At 46.5% G+C, this 25,383-nt stretch overlaps 2 protein-coding genes across 5 annotated transcripts; both read right to left on the bottom strand.

The window, feature by feature from the left end:
• Window positions 1-1,460: 1,460 nt before the first annotated feature.
• Window positions 1,461-8,986, bottom strand: kiaa1191 (KIAA1191 ortholog). Of its 2 annotated transcripts, none has more exons than XM_023825023.2 (9): window positions 8,814-8,986; window positions 7,520-7,644; window positions 6,743-6,853; window positions 5,992-6,179; window positions 5,377-5,503; window positions 4,841-4,965; window positions 3,384-3,481; window positions 3,095-3,243; window positions 1,461-2,677 (listed from the first exon to the last, which is right to left on the bottom strand). In XM_023825023.2, exons 3-9 carry the CDS (start codon window positions 6,768-6,770, stop codon window positions 2,469-2,471), a joined length of 924 nt encoding a protein of 307 aa, XP_023680791.1. In that variant the 5' UTR covers window positions 6,771-6,853; window positions 7,520-7,644; window positions 8,814-8,986; the 3' UTR covers window positions 1,461-2,468. The 2 variants fall into 2 exon arrangements, with proteins under 2 accessions (XP_023680791.1, XP_023680800.1); XM_023825032.2 differs by lacking the exon at window positions 8,814-8,986 and adding an exon at window positions 8,639-8,799.
• A 1,269-nt stretch (window positions 8,987-10,255) lies between these two features.
• LOC111850216 (uncharacterized) lies at window positions 10,256-14,523 on the bottom strand. 3 transcript variants are annotated; one of them, XM_023823897.2, is made up of 4 exons: window positions 14,388-14,523; window positions 13,070-13,175; window positions 12,457-12,635; window positions 10,256-12,361 (listed from the first exon to the last, which is right to left on the bottom strand). In XM_023823897.2, the coding sequence occupies exon 4, from the start codon at window positions 12,357-12,359 to the stop codon at window positions 11,652-11,654; it is 708 nt and encodes a 235-aa protein (XP_023679665.1). In that variant the 5' UTR covers window positions 12,360-12,361; window positions 12,457-12,635; window positions 13,070-13,175; window positions 14,388-14,523; the 3' UTR covers window positions 10,256-11,651. The 3 variants fall into 3 exon arrangements, with proteins under 3 accessions (XP_023679665.1, XP_023679660.1, XP_023679656.1); XM_023823892.2 differs by having other exon boundaries at window positions 12,457-13,175; XM_023823888.2 differs by lacking the exons at window positions 12,457-12,635; window positions 13,070-13,175.
• Between the last annotated feature and the right edge of the window lie 10,860 nt (window positions 14,524-25,383).

The following is a 25,383-nucleotide window of genomic DNA, read 5'->3' as shown; positions in this document are numbered from 1 at the left end:
TCAGCACGCAACCGCCGGCCGCATCGCCAAGTTTCCCTGCGAAGCAGAAAGTTGACGCGCAGGGACAGGCTGCTCTTAAAGCCCATCCTTTAATAAAAACTCCGTTATTTAACGCGCACGGGACGGCTGAAACAAAAACGCATGCTTTCGAATGCTTTTCGGCAGTACCGGTCCCGGCCGATGTGGCGCCCTAGGCGAGCATCACCGCCGGCGCCCTGCATCCGAGGCAAAGTGAAATTGGCTGGCGAGTCGGCGCCCGCTAAGAATTCGGCGCCCTAGGCGTCCGCCAATGTCACCAGTAGGATTGACCGACCCTGGTTATCGGTGACATGTAACCAAAGGACTGGACTTCGGATCCCTATAATGGGGAATGGCTGTTCCAAGCATAAGAGTCATCAGATGGAAATTGGTTTAAAAAAATGCAAACTGCCTGTACGGGTGAGTCACTGTGGTGCTGCTTTCGTTCCTCTGAGACATTATTGTCACCTTGCAGTCCACGCTGAGTACAGTGGAGCCTCGAGTTACGAACTCAATTCGTTCACAAGGGCTGGTCGTAACTCAAGACTATTTTCCCCATAAGAAATTATGGAAATACCCATAGTGCGAACCTGCCAAAGCACCCCTTACCTAACCTTTTCGTGATAAAAAGGGTTGTATAATGTGCGTAGTTTACCAGAAACACCATTTTCCTAGCGTATTCACCAAAACGTTATAAAATGTGCCTTAGCCTACCAGAAACACCCATTTCATACTGCACTCACCGTTTCTGTGTCATTGTTTCGAAGTGGTGTGTGTCATTTTCAGAAGCCCTTTTATCCACACCGGCTGCTTTACCATCTCGGCTCTTTGTTTACAGCCACAACAGGTGGATACACGGCATTCGGGTCATAACTCAAGACTTTGGTCAAAACTCAGATTTTGGTCGCAACCCAAGTTGATCGTGTCAGGCCGGTCGTAACTCGAGGGTCCAATGTATTATCCTTTACAGATCCGAATAATATTATTACAATTTAAGACAATTAGGGCTAATATAATGTAATACCAATAGTACTGTAAATAGCCACAGCCAATAGCGTCACGGCTAATGAACTGGAGTGTGATGTAAAGCTCCATTAAAACTACCATTAAACATCAGGGCCAGATTCCTCCGTAAGCTGTACTTCATCACAAAAAGGTGTGAAAGCACAGCAAAGTGGCCCCAGTGGCCTAAGGGAGAAGGTATTGGCCTCCTAAGCCGGGGATTGTGGGTTCGAGTCCCATCTGGGGTGTCATTGTTTTAAATGAATTCCCCTTGGAATCAATAAAGGATTTGACATAATTATCTAAGTGCATGAATATGCTTAAGTATCCAGAGACTTGAAATGTTAATGAGTAGTTGGTAAAAACGGAAGGAAAATCCCTCCCCAGGAGCGAGACTGCTGACTTCTTGGGGGAACATTCCGGAATAACATGGTCCATCATACAGAGATTTCTGTGATTTATTTGTTGACCTGACAGCAAATTCCAGACAGCAATGTTTCCTTACAGTTGAACAGCACAAATATAAAAATGCCTTTTCATCCTTTGATTATAGCCTGATAGCATGTTAGAATAAGTTTAAAAATGAAAACCAAACTTCTGTAACAGTGCACGCTGTATCTTTGTTAATACAGAAAACCTGATACATCAGAATTCATAAAAAAAAAAAAAGAAATTTAACACGTTATGTTTGGCTGTGTCACAGCTAATAATAAATATTTACATACATATATAAAAAATGAATTTACTAGAAGTTTGATGCAAGGTACACATATTCATACACACAATATGGAACAATGTACAGCCATGACAAAGGACTGATTACACTGATGACAGAAATCAGATCTCTGGTTATTGAAATAACAGGACTACACAGCAAGGGATATTCTTCTTAAATCACAGAGCTACTTTGGTATTGTCTCTTGAGCACAACTACGAGTGCGGGAGAACAGCCAAACATTAGGCAGATTTTGATATGTATTTTCATCATCAAACAAATTAGTAATTAACAGAAAACTCCATTAAGGGACAAAAAAAAAAAAAACAGGACAACTGAGAAAAGTAGCCCATATATGCATCTCTAATTTTTAACCTTTATTTCATCCATCACCCATCTATCCATCCATTTTCTATACCTCCTTGTCCTACGCCGGATCACGGGGGTCCCGAGCCTATCCCAGAAGCTATGGCCGCAAGGCGGGGAATAACCAAGGATGGGGTGCCGGTCCATTTTTTCTATTATAGTGCCATAAATTCTGGTTGAGGGAATACAGCTTTATTTACATTTTGGGTGTATTTCAGGGTTCGATCCAGCTGGGGGCGCAAGAGAGACAGGATGTCTGGGACGACTGGGATCAGCCTTTATTTCGTGAGCACGAATCAGACATGTCAGGCGCTATGGCGACGCGACGCTACGCTACGCTAACCGGCGGCGGAGGGGCGCGGAATGCTCAGAAGCCGGAGGGCGTGAGCACGTTCAAGTCGCGCGGCTTGAGGTTATGCGAGCGGGGGGGCTGCCTCCTGGCCTCCGTGCCGGGGATGTCCAGCTTGGGGGGCTGCAGGTTGGCGGGGTCCTCGACCAGGCGGGTGGCCTGGGCCTTCATCACCTCCATGGCTGTGGGCTTCTGGGCTCCTCGGTAAGCCTGGAGCGCAAAGCCACCTGCGGATGATGGAGGGACGGAGGGAGGGAGAACGGCCGTCAGGGGGCAGGGATCAAAATGCTGTTTTCAGTGGGTATTACCCAGAACCCGAGTATTTGTTTTACAAAACTATTTCACTGCAGGAGGTTCAGCTATATGCAGCCTGGGGCTGTGTGTGGCTCAGCGAGTTAAAAGTCCGTGCCCATGAGCTGAAGGTTGTGGGTTCGAGTCCCGTGGACTCCATTAGACTTTTAAGCAAAGCCCAAATTGCTCCGATCCTGCAATGTAACCCCCAAACATGCTCTTACCTGTGTATGCGGTTGGCTCATAGTGAGCAAGATGGGACAAGCGAAAAGAATTTCCCCACCGGGATGAAAAAAGTATCACTATTTGACTTCTTACGCCTAAATATGGACCATTTGTGAGTGAGTTCTTACCTGGGTCAGTGGTGGACTTGTGGACCGCAGGCCGCGGCCCGAAGACACTCCATCGGTCGACGGCTCCTCCCTCGCTGCCGCTGCCACCTACGGTGGTGGAATTAGTGCTGACAAATTCTGGCGGAATGGAACCCTGGCTGAACCAGCCCCTGCAATTCATAGCAAGACCAGAAGGGGGCGTGACTGTTAATGGTGAGGACTAATAACGCCCCGTCGTTTCATTAAGGCAGTTCTTTGGTAAAACGCAGAATCGGATTGGCTGTCAATGGGGGGGGGGGGGCATTCGCACCTGCGCTTTGGCTTGGGGGACGACTGTGGGCTGGTGTTCGGCGTGGACTGCGCAGAGCTCGTCTGCCTCTCCTCCTTGGACTCCTGAATCTTCAGCTTCTGCAAGAGAGGTCAGCGTGACGCTGATTCCCTGGGGACGGCTGAACACGAGGACCGGTTGAGGAACCACGGAGAGCGGAATCTGTAACTGACCTTCTGTGCTCCCGGTACAGAAGACAGATCAATTTTAAAGTTTCACTGCCTGTACAGAGTCTTCCAATAGTTATTATTAGAACATAATTATACATGTAAATTATATATAATAAACATCATGTAAATCAAAATTATCTACATACATACTTCCACATACCAACTATTCTGCAAAGTCAACTCTTTCATTCACAACGAATAAATTCGATGCCAATGTGAATACATCTGTCTTCCGTTTCATAATGAACATTATTTGTATTCCTCTGCCTCCACTAAAACCAAGAAAACGCTGACCGAAAAGGATAACTGATTTAAGCAAAAACCAGAATAATGTGGAGTAAAATTAGCCACGGGCCGCATTAAGCTTTTACTTGGAACAAAACGTCCAGCAAATCCCCCTGCGAAAACGATGGTCCTAAAAATACAATACAGCGTTCACAGAAAGACTCGGGACGCTGGCTTAATTCTGTAAATATGTCACACATTTACTGGTTTCATAACAAAAGTCCATCGACAAGCGACGTTTAACACATTGGCACACAAGTTCTACACAAACTTTTTCGTTTTAATGAGCGTCTTAATTTTTTTGACTGACCCATTCAGGTCCATTCTTGCCACTCTGCTATTAATTGCAGTTGTAGTCTCTATCTCCCGAAGGGGCACTAAACACAAATGTTTGGTGTTTTATGTTATTGCAAAGGTGTTACTAATTTAAAAGCCCCCAATGAGATTCAATGGACTTTATAACTCAGAACAGCTCTTCCAATTTGAGATGAACGTTTTACGAAAAATCACTGGTTGTTTCTAATGTGATTAGTCATTTGTTGAGAAAAAAAAATAAATTTGCAATATTTTTACAGAATTAAGCAGGCAGCCCAACACTTTCTCTGAGCACTGAATATATTGATTGGGGGGTTTCAGCAATACTAAATAATTTGGTTTCAGTGCTGTGAGTGGCTGTTTAAAAAACAGCACAAACCCCCCCCCCCCCCCCCCCGATCTCACCACTGACAGTGAGCATCAGACATGGAGGGGGGGGGGGCGGGGAATGAAGGGCCTTCCTTCTTGCTGCTGGGACGCTGGCAGGCCGGGGTAGGCGTGTCCCGTCACTCTCGCCGGGCACTTAAGCGCGCGGCAGAGCTGCCCCAGTTTAGCCTGCGCGCTCCACACCCAGCTGCTCCCTCCACACCCAGGCTGACATCAGTCGAAAGAGACAGAAAAACTGACGACTGAAGCCACCGTGGAACAGGACCGGGGAGCCGCACTCACATGTAGACTCTCCGCCATGCGGAGGTATCGGGCCTCCTCGGCCGCCAGCCCCTTGTGGGGTGTGTACCCGGCGTCCGTGAGGCCGGCCTGCATCTCGAACCTCTGCATGCTCTCCTGGGTTTGCTCTAGAAAAGGAGGGGGGGGGGGGGGTTAAACCGGACAGCGGAATGCTGTAGCTGAGCACATTACATGCTATCGCTCTGAATGAGTGAATGAAACCCGATCTCCAAGTGGGCACAACTGTAGCCCAACACCGGCAGGTTGTGAGTTCGATTCCCAGGATCTTTTTGCGTTTATTTCTTAACCTTAATTCGATGTCAGTTTCTTTTAGGTTTCATTCAATTACAAGTGTCTGCGTGTAGCATGTAATGTACTGGCTTCATCTCCTGTGCTTTATGAGATAAGCTACAGGCTCATATAAGCCACACCGAATAAGCAGTTACGCAAAACGTGACTACACGGCTTCCGACGGCTGCGAAAATAAACACCACAACCGCCGGCCCTACATGCACCATGAACTGAACTTCACTACTCACTGGTCATGAGGGAGTTCATGATGATGGAGGACGCTTTGGCCTTGACCACCGGAGGCTGGGAGGCGACGCCAGAGGCGACAGAGTCCGAGCAGGAGCCCTGAGTGAGGGACCCTCCAGGTTCGTCTTCCTGAGGTTACACACATCGAGGGATAAGGTTTGATCTGCCCTTAACCTACACAGCACTTACACCATCCTCTTGGAATGGCGTGTGGAGTATTAGAGATACGAGCACAGAATGGTATGTATAGTATGAGAGATATGAGCAGGGACACAACGCCCTCGACCGATTGCTGGATCTTAAGAGGAAACAGGACAATTGCAAGGGCCCCTGAGTTACAGGAGGCGTAAAAAATTCTGAGCATAAATGGATACCTGGGTACCACTGGGAGGATGTACAACTTATCATACAGATCATAACAATAACAACAACAACAAAACAAAAACAACAACAAAAACAAACATCAGGATCCATTCGTCTCTCCCTCTCTTAATCACTTATCCCAAACAGGACTGATATTATAATTATCATCAGAATTATAATTAGCATCTTTATCAGTAATATAAGGGTCGCTCCCCCCAGCCCAGCTCAGAGAGCGACGAGGAGAGCCGCAGCACCTCTGCCAAACGCTGGAACTTCCTCTCTGGAATGACGGGCCGCTTCCACAGGATGTTGACGTTGATGTCAGGCGGTGGGGGCGACATGGGGGCTTCCAAGGCGTCGTCGTAGCTCAGGCCCCGGCGGGTCATTCCCAGCGGCAGCGACATGCCCCCCAGCAAGCCCTCTGGTGCGTCCGACTCGAGCGCTGCCAGAAAAACAAAAGAGACGACACGTGCGGGCGTCTATAAACAGCAAGGGTGGAGCCCGGTCCGGATTAAGGAGCACGTCACAAACCGGTTCCTCGATTAACCGTGAAACCTCTGACTAACCATACAGGCCTCCGTGTTACGACACCAAAGAGTGAATCTTACACACCTCCAGCCCAATTAGAACTACAACACAACAGCAACACTATTGAGACATAATATATACTGAAAATGTTATGCACAGACTCATTTTTCCCTTCTATTCGCTCTGTTAAAGCACAAAATCAGTTATGCAGAAAACAACACACATCTGCGAATCGGTTGACACTCGAGGAAACGGGCCACAAAAGAACCGTGCAGCCGTGAGTAATGCTTGACGCTGGGCGTAACTTTCCACAGTGGCAGAACCTCTGCTATACACACGTGTAGATGCGGAACTTTCTAGAGTCTTTGATGAGCATGCCAAATACGAATATGCAATCCAATACGTGTATGAATGGACCTACACCCTCAGCAAAAGACGAGCAGGTGTGACACAGACTGCCCCGGCCCGTTGGCTTACCTTGCATCTCACCCGATCTGGAGACCATTGTCACGAGAAGCAGCCCAAATTATCGCAGGCTGTGAGCAGCACGATAAGTCGACCCGGTCGGCTGACAGATCGGAACTCCGCCTGCGGACATGTTGGACACAAAGGAGAGCGAGGTCACAGGCGTCGTCTGTAAGAACACCAAGGAAATAACGCTGTGATGGACCTGATAGCCTCACAGTCCTGATAACCTCACAGTTACATTTCAGGTGCTTCACTTCCTTCAGGTAGCAGCTCTGATCTTACAAAGCAGAATAAACTCTCAGTCAGTATTCCAGTGGTTCTCAAACTACGGTACAAGCAGCACCTCTCGAGTGGTACCACCGGCGGTACACAGGGACGCCCCCTAGTGGTATGCGAAGGTATCAGTGTATTATTTCACACAGCGGGGGTGTGACAGCTTAAGTTTTACCATTGCCATCCTCGTTCAACAAGTTCTATAATACTCTATTAATAATCTATTCTATAATACTTTCATGATGTAATATTATGTGTGTGTGTGTGTGTGTGTGTTCAGTTTGCATTCCCTGTAATGTACTGACATCTCATCCAGGCTGCACCCCTGCCTTCTGCCCCCTGGGATAGATTCCAGGCCCCCCCTACGACTCTGCATTGGACAAGTGGTTGAAAGAGCGATGGATGGATGGATGGATTTTACTGCCACATTCGTGGTGACGTGCACACTGTCCCTTGTTGCCACTCCGCGTCAAAACTGGATTGTATGTCAGAGCAGCGACGCAGGAATCTGACCTCGCTGGAGAAGCAGGCAGAGGTTATAACTGCAGGCTGTATTCAGAGTGTCGATTCATCCACCGCGGGGCCTGCTGACAGCGGCAGAACATGGTGCGAGAACCGGAGGTGGACAGGTGCGAGACCTGGAAGGAATAAACCAAGTTAACCATCGACGGGGGTGACGGACACATGGACAGGGACGGAGACACACACGCAAAACCAGACAAACCAGACAAATCCGGTCGTACCCTGTTCACAATGAACTGGCTAATTGAGCCCAGGAACCAAACGTGCTATAAATACATATAATATAGGTCTCTATTCTTTTGTGAGAAAGGCAGGAGAAAAGAAGAATCTGATCTGTCAAATAACTGGGTTTTATTTAGGATTAATCGTAGATATAGAAAGACTGAAGTGACGGATTTCAGTTCAAGGGGAAGCTGATACTGACAGTTAGTTGGATGTCAGTGACCTAAATTTCAGGATGAATACATATGAGAAGCAGTATAAATAAATGTAATACCGGTTTCATTTGACGGCATTCAGTGCTGCTCTCACCTCGTCCGACCCGAACCCGTTTACATCCCCTGGGAATATGACACTCAGCTCGAATGTGACCTTTGGAAGTCCCGCAGAAAACAAAGGCCTAGTTTGTATCTCTGATATATTAGCTTTGACTTAACAGAGAGCTAGTCAAAAATGGAGGATTTTAACCAAATACGGTCACGCGCCGGCGTCTGTTTATATCTTAATTGTAAAAGTTTAAGTTAGCATTTGCATGTATGGTTTCGTGATTCGGTAAACACCATTTATTTGTTTGTTTGTTTTCATGGCAACCAATTGAAGCTTAAAACAAAGATATCTATTTTGTATCCAGATGACCCATTTCATTACTGAAAGCGAAACATTTTAAAACATGACCTTAAACGATTATAACGGGGGATTTCAAAATATTCACGCGTTTTTCCTGCACTTGCATTCATTATTATTATTATCATTATAATAATTATTATTATCATTATTAGCCATGCTAGCTGACTGCACAGCCCGCTTCCCCTCGCTGTCAGGTGCTGGCCAGGGCTAGCGGCTCCCGGTGCAGCATTTCACGGAGGCCGGTGGATCGAACAGAAACGTTACCTCGGCAAACATCAGGTGGCCGGATAGATAGATCCCTGCCAATCTCGGCCCGATGATAATAAATGCAAACCGCTAACGGCGGCCCCACCGCCTGCTTTGCTTACGCAACACAATACGTTAAAATGGCACTGAGCGATTACATTTAATTACAACGATGCTGAAGCGATGGACTCACTCAGCTAAACGTGGCACGAACGCCGTCCCTTCCGCATTGGCTGGCTAACAGCGCGGCATCGCCAGCCGGGCAAGCAGTAACGGTATACCAGCAGTATAATTCCGGATGCTTTCGGAAGAGCCACACCGATCATCAGCCATGACTTCCAGTTTCGACACGGGCGGGGTAACGTGACGCGCGGTGTGGCCGCCGCCCGAACTATCGCGAGATTTACCGCGAGATTCACGCTTTACCTTAAACGCCCGCGTGTTACCGGAAGGGGCCCCTAGTGCCGTCGGTGACTTTAGTTTTTCATGCTCTGCGCTGCAGATGTTGCTTGTGATACAGCTATTCGTACTGCTGTAATTTTATTCCCGAGTAGTATGTAGCTTATTATTATTTTTTATTAAAGGTCAACATTAATTATCAGATTGCTGAGTGCAACGTTCTGCAGCGACTTCGTATTAATAATATCGAGGTATCGATTGTTTATAGTTAATAATATAACTGTTGTTTTTCGTTTAAAAATGGAATTTAAATTTGATATTTGTAAAGTTCACATTTTATTTATAATATTCTGTACACAAAGATTCAGAGTGGTCGCAGAATTTGTACCTGATTATGTAATCTATCTAGGCAATAATTACTATTAAAATCATGTAGGTTATAGTTATAATTGGAAGTGTAATTTTCCCTTCCACCCCGCTTGAGCCTGGGTGAACCTGGAGCCTATAAGGAGAAGCACAGGGCATCCTAAATGCATTCGCAGTCCACCAGAGGGCTCACACTCATTCAAAGACACCAACCGATTTGAACTGAAATCAGCCATACCTTACCTTATCAATCGATCCCCATGTCATATACACACACAAACCAAATCCTGCCCATTAAACCATATTCGTGGCTGTGCGTTCATTTTCCGGGTGTTCCTCAATCCATCTTCTAACCCTTCATTCTGGACAGGGTAATGGATATTATTTCTTTAAACGTTTATCCAGAGATAGGTATCGGTGGGTTGGAGCCTATCGCAGGACAGGGGACACCATGGGTCATCAATAATCAATAACACAGTATTACCTGTAAATTATTAAGAACACTCTCTGTGGAGCACACAATACGAGGACCTGGAGCAGATAACATAGTTCTCTGGATCACAAGACAAGGAACACCTCCCAGAAATCAAACCCATGCTTGCGTGAGCTGCATCTATGTCAAAAACGTGCTGAAGTATGTTACAAATTTAAATATGTGTGTGATATATCATAGTTCTATGTTTCCTGTGTCCGTATTGCTCCGTGCCCCCTAGTGGACATTGAGGACATGACACTAGTCTGCAATGACCTCTGTTCAGTGAGTCTGTAACTCATTATTTTATCCCATTTAATAGTCTAGTTTCAGTCTTGCCCTTATCATCTGCATGGGATGACAGTGTCTGCTTTTAAAGAGGAAAAAGGCACTCAAAATATAAAAACTCGGTTTATTCATTTAAAATGCGCTGACCAGCAAATTAAATATAAAGGGCGAGTCACAGCGACAGCTGACTTCTGTTAAAGTTAACACGTTAGTTTATATAACAAATATTTAGTACTTATCAGCATGTAAAAAGTTATATACCATATGTCACCGTGTTTGACTTTAAATGTAATCTGCGTGAAGTGCGTCGTAATAGTCTTCATCATACAACATACCAATAATTTCAATAACTTCCAACCAACTATCAATTCGAGAATGTAACAGAACCGCTTCCCCCCCCACCGCCCACTGTTGACATGATCACACGGGGATCAGTCTCCCGTTTTACTGTAAATAAATTGCTGTCCAGTTATTTTTCCATGCAATTCGCATGTCGTCTCACTGGAGCTCCAGCCGCCCTCTGATCGCCCCCATGTGGAGCGAAACAGTACTGCAGACCTCTTAGTCGTCGGGTCCCTGTCAGTATCAGATCTTTCTGTTTTACCTTTGTACGTATTTGTTGCCATTCCCATCATTCTCCGGCAGATGTGATGACCAGGTTCATTAAAACTGCAAGTGATGTGACCTCAGTAGCCTTTGTCTACGAGCTCCTGATGGAGAAGCTCATTAATCATCTCACGCACGGCAAGTCTGATGACATCTCCACTTTCTGTCGCTGCTGGCTGCTGCTTAATTAGCTGCTGTGAAATTAACAGCTCAGTGTAATTAAATATCTTTAATCCATCTTTAATAGTCACTTCAGTCGGGGCCCCAGTGATTTAGGGTTAGTCACAGAAGGCATGGGGTTCACCGGTACAGGCGAGTGGGACGCGACCCCAACTGATGGCGTTGACTAAGTGAATATACGCTACTTAGCAGAAAACATGAAAGCTGTCTGAGTGTTCTGCAGTGTGTACTTGTCACCAGTTTCACTGGGTTTTCAGCTGTGATTAAGGAGGCAGTGCGTGACTCAGCAGGTTAGGCTGCTGTGCCTGTGATCCAGTGGGTGGCAATTCAAACGCCCCAGTCCGCAGAATGATGTCACTGCTGGGCCCTTCACTGTGGCCCTTAAAGGACAGTTCACCCCAAAACTGAAAAGGAGATGTTTTAGAGGGGCTTTACTGCTGTCTATCCATTAAGGTTGTTGTGCTGCAAATTCCACACTCCAGTTATATCACTGCACAGACGATATCGGTGGGGAGTTCAAAGCAGAACCGCCTAGATTGACAGATAGCATTAAAGCCCCTCGAAAACACATCTTTTTGCAGTTTTGGGGTGAATTGCTCCTTTAACCCCCAGTCTGATCCTCCTCTCCCAATTGTAGGTTTCTGTGGCTAAAAGTTCTCACTAAATAAATGTATTTATGGGTGAATACTGAGAGAAAATGGCATGGCTGCCTTCTTTTCCTCATATTTCTGCAATGGCAGGCAGCATCCTGGCCTGGAGCCTCGCTTCCTTCCATGCAGTGCGGCAGTCGGCAATCCTTGCAGTGCGGCAGTCGGTGATCCATGCAGTGCGGCAGTCGGCGATCCAGTGGAAGATGATTGAGTCGTCGTCCACGCGGGCGACGGCTCTGTCCCTCTGGAGGGCCATGGGGCTTCCTGTGTCATTCAGGGCCCCCTGGGGGAGCCGCCTACTTCTCTGGGACTTCAGCTCCTTTCGTGGAAATGCGAGGGCTTTGGCGACGGCGGCCCGTCCAGGACGGAGAGCCGGATGGCTGTTTCTGAGGCAGGTATCGCTCAGGGGGGGTGGAGGGGGCAGAGAGCCAGGTTTACGAATGCCCCCTTCATTCAGGTATTCCCTCCCGTTGCTTAGACACCCACCCATCTCCATGGTGACTGTGAAGCGGCCTTCACTGCAGCTGGATCGGTGTCTGGGGGGGTCGACAGTGTCCTGCCCTTGTTTTCCTAAATCCTTGGTATTAGGTGAGCAGAAGACAGGGCGTGCCAGCTGACTGATGGACCACAGGTAGTCGTCGGGGGAGTCGGCCCGCGAGGGGGCGGAGCTTAGGCCGCTGAGAGAGTCCTGCTGGTTCGTGTCCGGTGCGTGATCCTCGTGCCCCTCCTTTATAGTGGGCAGGCCCCACACAGATAGGTGTGCCGATCGGGGACGCATGTCTGTTGGTGGAAATCAGAGAAACGTATTACTTGTAATATGCGTGCATACCAAAATACGGGGGTGACCTTTTCGCTGTGTTTTCTCTGAAGCACACCTGCAGACCAGGAATTTGTCCAAAAAGCTTTGCGTGAAATCCATCTGCTGGGCAGCTTCTCGCACCAGATGCGGCCCCTTCTCCGCTAAGTGTCGAGACGAGACGTAAATGCCGCCCCGAGGAGAGTGGACACGCTGGAAGCCCAGAAGCCCGGTTCTGTCTGCACTACCTGTAACTGTCTGCTTTGATGTTAGCCATGCTGGTTTTTGGTTTGCTGCATGCCACCTGCTGCTGGCATTTCCACCTAATCCCTGTCAGGGTGGACACTCTGAGCTCGGGCAGGATTTGTGAAGTACCATTTCAATTAAAAAGACCTGGATTTCATTTAAGTGTCGAGTTCTTGCTGTGTGCTGATTGGTCAGTCTCCAATAATCATGCATGTGTCACTGATGTTAATGTGAAACAGCTGGATGCGTCTTTCAATCAAGGAAAGTAACCAATCAAAGTACGAGAAGAACTGAACGGGAGCCTTTTAGTTTCAGGGTAGTTTGTAGAAGCTGAAGTAGCTGAAAGTGTCCTCCCTGACGTGGATGAGGTCGTTCCCCTACCTGCCGCCATCTTAGCCATGTCGCTGTCTGCCGTCCGCCATGCGTCGTACGGGACGGTCGCTCACCTTTCTCAGCAAAAACCTGTCCTGTGCTGCTCTTAGGAGGCCTTTCCTGTCCTGATGATGCCCTACGTCAGGGTCCCCTGACCGCCAGCCCGTCGGAAACATGGAGCTGAGGTAGGGTCACAGTCAGGCGAAATCAGGGGAAAACAGTACCCCCCCCCTCCCACACACACACACACACACACACGCTCACACTAATTTGCATAAGAAAGAACTTAAATGGGCAGTGGCCTGTGGTTTTTTGCTGTTGATGGAATTTGGCCCCTATATAACAGCCCTGTTGGAGAAAGACCACAAGAGGAGAGTGTGTGACAGGTGGAGAGAGACGTGTGAGAGTGTGTGTGTGTGTGTGTGTGTGTGAGCGGGTTTACCTATCCTTATGGGGACATAATGTCCCCATAACGTGATAAATATCTGTTTTTTTTTCCCTTATGGGGACCGGTTTCCTGGTCCCCATAAGGGAAAACTCTATTTCATAAAAATCGGTGACTGCTATGAAAAAACTAAAAATGCAAAAACTGTTTTATTTTGTCAGGTTAATTATGGTTATGGTTAGGGCTGGGTAGGGGTTAAGGTTGTCATAGTTAGCGTTAGCATTTTTCCCATTGAAATGAATGAGCGGTCCCCATAAGGATATGTATACCCTACGTGTGTGTGTGTGTGTGTGTAATCAGTATTAAATGCCTGTAATTTTTACTCTCTTAGCAGACACTTTTATCCAATGCCACACGCTCAGTGAGTCCCTGGAGCTTCAGAGCCTCGTTCGAGAGCTCAATAGTAAAAGCACTCTTCTGACCAAAGGATGAGAACCAAAGACCTTCTGATCCCAGGCTCAGCAGCCTACCCCCCTAAGCCAGACACCCCCCACCCCCTGGCCAGCACATGGTGAGGGTACAGTGGGCATCTGTGCTCTTCTCGCTCTCATGGCTCTTTCAGTTTGTCACAGACACCAAAAAGGACCAAATGACATTAGAGACAGGAACGTGCCCCAGGCGGGCCAGGGATACCGTCTCTCGGACACCATCACCCAAACGCCGGCTGCACCGGTTAGATAATCGCATCCCAGTTAATGCGATTCCTGGACCCCCCCCCCCCCCCCCCCCCGTTCCTGGAAAGTCCTCATTTTCGCTAAGGGTGCGATATAGAACTCAAGACGGATGCCACGTCCTTTCTGCTCAACTTTTCAATTTATTGCGCCACCGGACGCCAGTAAGGACGCTGACGGTGCATCTGTGTCTCAGAGTCCGCGTTCCCCGGACCGGCCCGCCTGCCAAGTGTTTATTTAATAAAATAAAATGGAAATAAGGGCAGCGGCTCCTACCGGCAGGCAGGCACGGTCGTCCTCTCAGGGGTCCTCGAGATGCAGAGAGCAGAGCTGAGCGCGGCTCCTTGTCTGGGGCTGTCGGAGAGCTGGCCGGGGGCAGCCAGGCGCGGACTGTCAGCTCAGGCTGTGACTTCACAGAGTCTGTGCGAGAGGGGCAGCGCTGCCACTTATACTCTCCAGCGGGGAACAGGAGCATCCGCCAGGGAGGGGGGGGGGGGGGGGGTAGAGGGAGAAAGGGGAGGGAGGATAATGGGGGGGGGGGGGCAGCTGGTGACACATCAGCACAAAGTGGCAGCTTTTAAGCTTTGCCTCATCATCATTATCCCTGTAATTCATAAGGAGGAAATCATTTTTTATCTATCTATCTATCTATCTATCTATCTATCTATCTATCTATCTATAATGTCATGGTAATTGTGCACTTATTCTGCCTTACAGTATGCAGCTTGTCTAAAAGAGCTTTTCTTTTCATTAAAAAATGCATTTAATCAACTATCTACCATCCGTCTTTCTGTCTGCCTGTATGTCTATATGTTATATTTTCCATTTTTTCACTGTAGGAACCATTGAAACCATTTCACCATTGAAATAGTATCACTGTCATACTAGGCCTCAAGACAACCTTTTATGTGCTCTTATAAATTAAAAATGCATTGCCTTATATACTGCTAAAATGTGTTTTATTTGATGGAAACAAAAGGCTAGTCTCTTTTCATTTTAGTTGGTCTTTTCAGTCTGCGAGCTTTCCAGTGTGTTATTGTCTTGTTCTCTCTTAAAAACATTGCATGAAATCCTTTGCCCATATGCACAAGACAGAAACATTTATAAATAAATACAACAGCATCCATATTTCCTGGTGCCACCAAAGGGACATTAAACTCGACTGTCTTTAATAGCTGAAGAGAGCGCTGCTCGCAGTCAAGTCAATAAGCGGGAGCTAATGATTTGTGACAGCCAATTGCTGCGAAACACGAATCGCTAAAAACACAAACATCACTCAGAGCTTGGGAATCATTGTAATAGCTTGAGTAGCTGAGAAGACTCAGTGCCAGATGTGCTGACGGAGTAAGGGGTCTCATATGTCCAGGCCTAAACCGGTTCTGGCCCAGTTTGCCATTCCATGCCACATACCAGCTGCACTTCTCCAGACGTTTCAATTTAGCCCAAAGTGCGGGTCTTTGCAGTTAAATATCACCCCTTTCCCAGAGGCTGAATGCAAGCCAGTCTGCTCCTCTGTAGTCTCCCTCCCTGCTTCTCAACGGGAAAAGGCACATTTAACGATTGTCTGGCCAAGAAATGTGCTCCCCCCATCCCCACCCCCACGTCACGCTGCCTCTTCAGCCTTTAGTTATTGGTTTAATTAAATCAAAACGGGCAAGTTCCCTACTCCAGGGAAACCACCCTTCAGTTTCTGTCGTATTCTTAAAGAAAATGTTAAAAGCATCCCATCCCATCCTGTCATAGTCACTCCGAAAAGGTTAAGAGTTTATAAGGTCATAAACCAAATCACTTTAAATACACCCAAGGTATTAATAATGTATAGATATATGCTGGAGATGTCTAATGCAACACCCACACACATAGGTAAATGCGTATATTTTATAATGTGCCACACAAATCACATTTTAAATGCGTAAAAAGGTGTATTTTATCCCTGTCAGAGCAAAAGGCAACAGTGTGTCAGTTGCTCAGGAAACTCATTATGTTTGGTGGAAATGCTCCTCTCTGTGAGCTACAAGGGATTTCTTAGTGCATTTGAATTACATACAAGTCATAGGAGCGTCAGACATCAAATAAAGTTATTGTGACCTGACCCTCACTTCAGATACACTCCAGCCAAATACCACGAGGCCAAATGGATAATACAATTAGTGACTGGCACCGGCCGCATTAGAACCGCTGGCTGACCCACGTTACATAAGAGTGTATGACTCAGTGGTCAGAGAACAAGGTTCATTACAGGGACAAGGAACGCGTATCAAATAATATTCATGCAGGATATTTTTATGCGATGTATTTGCTTCCAAAAGTTCACATAAACACAAGTCACTCTAAATCACTTTTATATTTTATGGGGTGTGATAAACGTTGAATTATCTTATAGGACCTATAAGATATATTTACCACACGGCAGAAAACCTCACCAAGATAATAGAAACCATTTTCTCTATGCAAACTATAGATACGAGGTTTGACCTTTATGTGATATTAAAAGGAATTGAATTTTACTGCATGGTACAATGTGTGTGCGCATGTGTGTGTGTAGAGAGATGATCTTAAAAAGAGGTTTGTGTTTCTATATAACCTTTAATTAACATTAAAATCCTGAGGCACCAGTAGCCAGGGATCCAGGACATGTATCACAAAGCTGGATTTTTGGATTAGCAAGAGAACTTCGGATTTAAGGTAATCTGGGATAAATGTACGTGAACAAAGACAGAGTCAGTTTAAAGTGAGTACCATAATTCTGATAAGTTACTTAGCTAACCAACAAACCTCGCTTTGTGATACAGGTCTAGGGTAAAGGTTTCTATTTCTGGAGAGCAGGGCAGTTATGGACTTTAAACAGCTAACTCTAACCTTCTTGTAACAACAACAAAAGCAATAATAAAAGAAAGAGCAACAACGACAAATGAAACAACAAAAACCACAAATGAAACAATAACAAAAAGCAACAATGAATGAAACAACAAAAACAACAAATGAAACAACAAAAACAACAGTAACAGCAACAACAAATGAATCAATAACAAAAAGCAACAACGAATGAAACAACAAAACAACAAATGGAACAACAACCACAACAATAACAGCACCAACAACAAATGAAACAACAACAACAAATGAAACAGCAACAACAATAATAACAGGAATATGGAATTAAATTAAATCCTTCTGTGGTGTTTTCTTTCCTGATGTTGTTCTATGGATTCATGTTACATGGTTTGTAAAGACACACTGTGAAACCATGAAAAATTTCAGAAACACTCCACAGGGGCACTTAAAAATGTAAAATGAATCCTCACATGATAGGTTTATAAGTTCTTTAGCAGCACGAGTAGGAGAGTCCGCTGTTAGATCGACAGTAAACCATGGGTAGGTACTCGCAGATTAGCCAGTGGAGTCCACAGCTGGAGTTAATGGTGGATATTTTATAACCGCCTGAAATAGTAGCAGGAATCTCACAGCAGCCGATTCAGGTCTGTATATAACCTCGACGTGATGCCGTAAATTTGGTTAGCAGGATTATTTGTCTTGCATAACAGCTAACTCCCTTCAGCAAACAAATGGCCACAGTCATAGCTTATTTATATGGGTATATGACTGTTGGCACGAAAGGAAATGTAATGTGCTTTACCAGATTTAGAAAGTGTTAGAATTTTAATGACTAAACAACTCTCTTGTGAGCACCGTTCTTGGTAGAGGTGTCCTGTGCCGTTCTTTAAAGGGGAAACGCAGAAAACGGGTAATGTGAACTGGGAAAAGTCACAATGGTCTCAGCATGGACACCAGATACACAGTTACATGAGAACTTTAAAGGTCAACAGCACATTTGAGAAAGGTTGCATTTCATGTGCTGTAGAACGTTGCTTGATTTACTTAAAATTATGCACACAAATGAGATGGACCGGGGTCTCATCTGTGGTACACCTCGCTGTATGCCGTGAAATATTCTGGATCGGCTTGACCATGATTGAATGTTACCGAAAACGTATCCTCCCTGGAGTGTTCGCACACCGGTTTTCCATTAAAGACTGACTGTAAATTGCGCTGAGCTTTTTGCACTGGTATTCTGTACAGGGACTTGCCTTGTGCCCAGTGTTTCAGGTCCACCACAACCCTATGGCGGATCAGCAGTGTAGAGATTCAAGAACTATTTTGCATGGATGGATGGATGGATGGATGCTCTAATGCAACTCAACATTCCCTGGTTCACTTTAGTGACAAAAAGGAATGTAATAAGTGGCAACATATAATATAATGTTTGGAGAGAACTGAGTGTTTTCAGTATAAAAATGTCATAAAGCCGCCAGAGGCAAACCCAGGAGATCCGTGTGCGGCAGCTTTTCACTCTACAATACATTGAAGCAGAAATAATATTATCAGAAAGCCCTACCTTCGAAATAAAAATGTGTTATACTTGGAATAATATTTTCAGCATTGTGCAGCCAAGCAGCAGGAGAGCAGAGACCTTTCGATAAGTACGGGGTGCTCAGGACCTCAAAGGGCCACTTTCAATCGTTCTTGCAAAACAGTCAGGCGATCGGGCCCCCCAAACAGTCAGGCGATCGGGCCCCCCAAACAGTCAGGTGATCGGGCCCCCCAAACAGTCAGGTGATCAGCCCCCCCCCCCCCCCGCACGTCCATTTTCTTCTGCCAAAACCATGTTGAGATCTTTATGTTTTACATGCTGTTATGCAATTCAACCAATAATCATCAATTATGTATTACTAATAAGCATCTGTTGGTTTATACTTTGAGGCGGCACGGTGGTGCAGTGGGTATCACTGTTCCGTCACACCTCTGGGACCAGCGTTTGAGTCTCCTCTATGGCTCCATGTGTGTGCAGTTTGCATGCTCTCCTTCTGTCATCATGGGGTTTCTTTCAGGTACTCCCCCCCCCCCCAGTCCTAAAAGATGCTGATGTTAATCAGAGTTTCCAAATTGCCCATGTGTGTCCTGTGATGGGTTGGTGCCCCATCCTAGGTTGTTCCCTGCTTTGCACCTATAGCCCCCCCTCATGAGACTGCATATTGAGCAGCTGTATGATTGTTGTACAGATGGAGCAATACAAAGTAATTTGCTGCCATCAGTAACGTAACTATTTACTAAGATTAAAGCGAGTGATAAATGATCGGAGACCCTGCGGTCTCTCCGGTTTCCTGCTTGGCGCTCAGGCTGACGAGTTGAGAGGGCGAGTAGATGTGCCTGGTATCAGACGTAATCAAACGAAACCACATTCTCAGAATGTGAGTCATCGGCTGTAACCGCAACAGCAAACGTGTTACAGGCTTGTCTGTTTCGCTTACTTAACACCATATATAATCATAGCCCTTTCATTTTGACAAATATTATCTAAATACTATCTAAATTTGACAAATATTATTACAAGCACAAGGGTTTTCTGTCATGAAGATCTTTGACTGTGTATTGAAATCCTTTGGAGGTTACAGTGACAAGTACTCACAGCTGTAAAAACGACCTTCCCTGCAATAGTCATGGAGAGTGTTAACATTGTTAATTGTATAATGATAAAATCTGAATCTCATTGTATGGGTCCCGAGGACTGGTCTTAAAGTATTTAAAGGCATTCCTCTGAGCCCCTGCTACTAAGAGGGGCGGCTAAGCTGAACTCCCGCCACTGCAAGGGGCAGCTGCTTATCCCTCATTAAATTCATCTCTGCGGAGCCTAAAGGCGACGACATGGGCTTGAAGAAAGGGAAACTCAATAAATTAAAGCTGGGAACTCATCCCACAGGGGTTTGGTGATATGTTACGGGAAAAGGGCTGAAACTGATTCCAGGTCATAGATAATGGCAGATATTAATTATACATTATTAATGCAAATATTAGCCAGAGCGAGAGAGGGAAGAGAACTGTTAGGATTGAATGGACCTTTATGAAACAATTATGGGATACAGGAAGGAAAATTGAGACCCGCTAAGATCCTTCGTGCTGATGGGTAAGATCCAGTGGTCCGGCAGTCTCTGATAGGTCTGGATATAGATCAGTGTTTACCAACCCAGTCCTTGAGGACCTGCAGACGGTCCACATTTTTGCTCCCTCCCAGACAGTCCACATATATGCTCCCAACTCTCGGTAGGAGCAAAAATCTGGACCGTCTGTGGGTCCCCGGGGAACGGATTGTGAAACGCTGATCTAGAATGTTTAGCTGATGAGACTGATAGTTCCATGACTTTATATATAACTTACTTGACTGATTTAATGAGAGCAAACTGTGTGCTATCAAGCCTTATGAGCACGAATATACTCAGACAATGGGCTGCAGTCGATTAAGGTCTCAACCTTTAAGGCAGGCAGAGGGGGAAAGAGGCAGCCATGTGTGACACTACAAGGACAGGCCGTTCCAAGTGTTTGGCAGGTGGGGGGAACAAGAGTTGTCAAGAGTCCCCTTCAAGCAAGCCATGGGAGATCTGCCTGACGATGTGCCTGATTACGGTACACATATGAGATGGGCTATGACACAGCGCACATCTGGAAGTCCTATAATGTATTAAATGGCAGTTCCAGACCACAGGATATATTTCTGCCATCCTTAGATCTTGGTATTTCCGTTTGGGACGTTTATATAGAGGCTGCCATCACAATGTCAGGGACACCGTCCTCTGCTATGGGACGGCTTTACCATCCTGAGGCTCTGCTATGGGACGGCTTTACCATCCTGAGGCTCTGCTATGGGACGGCTTTACCATCCTGAGGCTCTGCTATGGGACGGCTTTACCATCCTGAGGCTCTGCTATGGGACGGCTTTACCATCCTGAGGCTCTGCTATGGGACGGCTTTACCATCCTGAGGCTCTGCTATGGGACGGCTTTACCATCCTGAGGCTCTGCTATGGGACGGCTTTACCATCCTGAGGCTCTGATATGGGACGGCTTTACCATCCTGAGGCTCTGCTATGGGACGGCTTTACCATGCTGAGGCTCTGCTATGGGACGGCTTTACCATCCTGAGGCTCTGATATGGGACGGCTTTACCATCCTGAGGCTCTGCTATGGGACGGCTTTACCATCCTGAGGCTCTGCTATGGGACGGCTTTACCATCCTGAGGCTCTGCTATGGGACGGCTTTACCATCCTGAGGCTCTGCTATGGGACGGCTTTACCATCCTGAGTGGACACAAGTAAAGCTTTGGTTGTTGCATTTCACCAGAGCCAAGGAGGTTTTAAGTAGAAAAAAAATATATCTCCTGGATTCCTCCTAAAAAGGGAACAGTGGAGAAAGAAATGAAAAAGACAGAATACAGAACTGCTGCATCACAGACAGCTCTCAAACCACACATTTGCATTTGGAGGCCCTCAACAAACAGTAAACTGGGTGGGGCGGTTACAGTGACTTTCTGAGTGGAGCACTGAAAATAACAACCCACCCCCGATCATAGCCCACAATATTGGGTCGGACGCCAGGTGACCTGGTGGGTTAGATGATAAAACCATAAGTCAATAAAAAAAAAAACAAGGCAGATGACAGAATAGACATCCTGGATACACATCAGAGGCAACAGCAACCGTCAACAGCACAGACAAAGCCAGAGGTTAGGCAGTGAGGGCAGGCTGGGGCTATCAACGCAGGAAGACTATGCATTGCCCCAGTGATGCTAATATTTCAGGATGGCAGAGATATGAGGAATCGGGCCCTCAAGGACGCTGGATATGTAATAAGGTGCTGCTGAATGTTTCCGCGGTAACAGCGGGCTCTCCTCGGGGACATCAATCAATAAACCCTTTGAACAGGTAGCAGACGCAGTTTACAGAAACTCCCGTGTTGCAGTGACAATTTTTAGAAAGCGCTGCGTGTGTTGGATTCCTGTGTGGAAGTGGCTGTGGTAAAAATGGATAGTGTGTGAAGACAGTGGATGGAAAGCAGAATCATACAGCGGGGGCCACGGGAACAGCAGTGATTCATACGGCAGGGGCCACGGGAACAGCAGTGATTCATACGGCGGGGGCAAAGGGAACAGCAGTGATTCATACGGCGGGGGCCACGGGAACAGCAGTGATTCATACGGCGGGGGCCACGGGAACAGCAGTGATTCATACGGTGGGGGCCACGGGAACAGCAGTGATTCATATGGCGGGGGCCACGGGAACAGCAGTGATTCATACGGCGGGGGCAAAGGGAACAACCGTGATTCATACGGCGGGGGCCACGGGAACAGCAGTGATTCATACGGCGGGGGCATCGGGAACAGCAGTGATTCATACGGCGGGGGCCACGGGAACAGCAGTGATTCATACGGCGGGGGCAAAGGGAACAGCAGTGATTCATACGGCGGGGGCCACGGGAAAAGCAGTGATTCATATGGCGGGGGCAAAGGGAACAGCAGTGATTCATACGGCGGGGGCCACGGGAAAAGCAGTGATTCATATGGCGGGGGCCATGGGAAAAGCAGTGATTCATACGGCGGGGGCCACGGGAACAGCAGTGATTCATACGGCGGGGGCAAAGGGAACAGCAGTGATTCATACGGCGGGGGCCACGGGAACAGCAGTGATTCATACGGCGGGGGCATCGGGAACAGCAGTGATTCATACGGCGGGGGCCACGGGAACAGCAGTGATTCATACGGCGGGGGCAAAGGGAACAGCAGTGATTCATACGGCGGGGGCCACGGGAAAAGCAGTGATTCATATGGCAGGGGCCATGGGAAAAGCAGTGATTCATACGCCGGGTGCCACGGGAACAGCAGTGATTCATACGGCGGGGGCAAAGGGAACAGCAGTGATTCATACGGCGGGGGCCACGGGAACAGCAGTGATTCATACGGCGGGGGCCACGGGAACAGCAGTGATTCATACGGCGGGGGCCACGGGAACATTGAGGCGACACCTGGGAAGGTGCGCAGGGCTTTTCTCTGAAGGACACGTCAGGGATTCTCCCTGTGAGTCTGCTCTCCTGCCTCCTCATTCATAAAACAAAAGGTGAGGATTGGCGAGAACAGTGTGCCCTACTTCGTGAAGCACACTTTCCTGATAAAGGAGAGAAGAATTTGACTCAGATTGTTCATAAACATTGGATCGTATTGCGATCATTTTTAGATCAGGTAGGGTTTCTGAAGATGGAACTGAGATTTTTTCCATCATAAAAAGAGCATCCACTGAACTGTCAAACAATCCCAACCGAACAGGTCAACAACTCAAGAGCCTCTTGGACCAAGGAAGACTTATGAAAAATGACAGCCCATAAATTCATCCCTATACATGGTTCCCAGAGCAGATACAGGTGGAGAAAGGTGACTGCTTAGCTAGGAATGCAGTATACACACTAAATAAATGTACTCACACTGCAAATCTCTCGCTAACAATCACTAGGAACCTCCACAGAGGCTTGACAGGTTCAGCAAACCGTCTTCTCCTCCACTGGGTTTATGCAGAAACAGCATTTATCTTTCAAGGACGAATTTCATTTATTTGGAAATGATCCTGCAAGCTGGTGTCACCGGATGCAGGAAACATTCAACATCATGAACAAAGCGGCGTCATCCAAGGACCTTCAGAGCACAGATGTTGCCAAGCGTGACAGTGAAAGGATATTGAAGTATTACCTAGACATCGATGAGACTTGTTAGATCTTAAAAGAGAAGTATTACTAAGGAGATCATAAGCAGGTACTTGATTGTCTTACAGAAGATTGTAATCCCCCACACGAAGTCTCCTGGTGTTACAGGAACATGGGACTATTTGGTAAAGATCTAACACCTAAAACCCCGTTGTTATATGCAGGTTGGTGTTGTGGATCCTGCAGACTCCAGTCCTGAATACAATTAAATTCGAACCGCGTGATCGATTGTAGTTTTACTGTTTGGAGCCCCACCCCCGGGTGGAACATCAGATGCAGTGGACCTTGGTGTTGCTGATGATAGTCAGGGATCCCTGTTCTAATCCCAGTTAGTACCAGGAAAATATTACTGAATAATGTACATAATTCTATATGTTCAAATAGGGAGTGTTACATTAGAGTGTTACATTACTGAGGAGGCACATCCACTTTCACTGTTCGCACTTCCACACTGTATAATCCACACTGGTGGATTCCCACCTTGATTTGGAATCTAACTTAAAAAACAAAATGGCAGATCAAAAATGAGAGACTAAACAATCGCTAGACTTCATTTGGAACTGGAACAGCACAGGGATAAATGTTTGATGATCTAGTGAACATAAGCAGCACATAAGCAGCACCTTGACATGCTGAGTGTGAAACATGACAGTCAAAACAGAAAAATAAATGTTAGGTTTGCAAGAAAGTCACTCTTCCGATGAGAAGAATCATTTAGGCATGAAGAGGTTTCGGAGACCAAATACGGGGACTATTACCAGCGAACGTGGGTATACAGTGTATAACTTATTTGAGAGATTCAAGTGTAGGGCACACCAGAAAGGCAGGCAGCTATTCAGTGTGGGAAGAATACCACAGGAATCAAAGGCAACAATGATACAATTAGCATGTTACAGCAAGCAGTTAGTCAAGCTATAGGATTGATGTTTTACAAGCCTCAGGGGAGAAAATGAAGAAATCCAGGCATTTTGTGACACACCACAGACAGAACAATGCTCCCTTGTCTTCCAGAACCAAATAACAAAAGGCATTGACTTAGCTATGAAAAACATTATCCTCCTAGATGAATGCATTAGGGTTAAGGAGGTAATTGATACCATAATACACAGACTAGACAAGTCAAGACAAAGCAAGGCTAGTCCATCCTTCTTGTTTTTACAAAGTTATCAGAACAATATAAAAGAGACCTCATAGGAAATGGGTCCATATTACAAATATTTGCACCACATAAAATGAATTTGAGAATTTCTCATTGTAATTTGGGGGTTAAGACCTCGAAATACATGCCATTCATCTCGATTCGCACACTGCGCACACGCGGGATATTATACTGACACTCGCTGGAGACATTCTGACCAGAATGCAGATTAAAACTCCCATTTCGGTATCTGGCAGCTGATAATAGGATGCCGTTCTACAGTCTTGACAGGTGTAGGAAAGATAATGTTATTTGGCGCGATACCTGACGATTAGCGGAGATATGGAGACAGAAGCGAACTGTGAGACTGGGTTCTTCTGGGGGCCTGATGCCGTTTTAATGTCTCCGTAGCAGCTCCAGTGAGCTGGCTGAGAGCACTGGCAGGTGAGGCTGTACGATCACGACGTACAACTTACTTTCACTACAATGGGAGTGCAGGGAGCGATTCGGAACGGGTCACTCCGACCAATGAATGGCTGTGTCCTTCATGAGTCA

This window comes from Paramormyrops kingsleyae, chromosome 24 (genome assembly GCF_048594095.1).
Source record: "Paramormyrops kingsleyae isolate MSU_618 chromosome 24, PKINGS_0.4, whole genome shotgun sequence".
Classification (NCBI taxonomy): domain Eukaryota; kingdom Metazoa; phylum Chordata; class Actinopteri; order Osteoglossiformes; family Mormyridae; genus Paramormyrops; species Paramormyrops kingsleyae.
This window is presented reverse-complemented; position numbering and strand designations above follow the sequence as displayed.

Excerpts from the sequence above, each read along its gene's own strand:
- LOC111850216 (XM_023823892.2), bottom strand. The coding sequence starts at position 12,359 with ATGCGTCCCCGATCGGCACACCTATCTGTGTGGGGCCTGCCCACTATA.
- kiaa1191 (XM_023825023.2), bottom strand. The coding sequence starts at position 6,770 with ATGGTCTCCAGATCGGGTGAGATGCAAG. Across the intron at positions 6,180-6,742 it reads CAGATCGGGTGAGATGCAAG|CGCTCGAGTCGGACGCACCA; the intron begins GTAAGCCAACGG and ends TTTTTCTGGCAG. Across the intron at positions 2,678-3,094 it reads CAAGTCCACCACTGACCCAG|GTGGCTTTGCGCTCCAGGCT; the intron begins GTAAGAACTCAC and ends CATCATCCGCAG.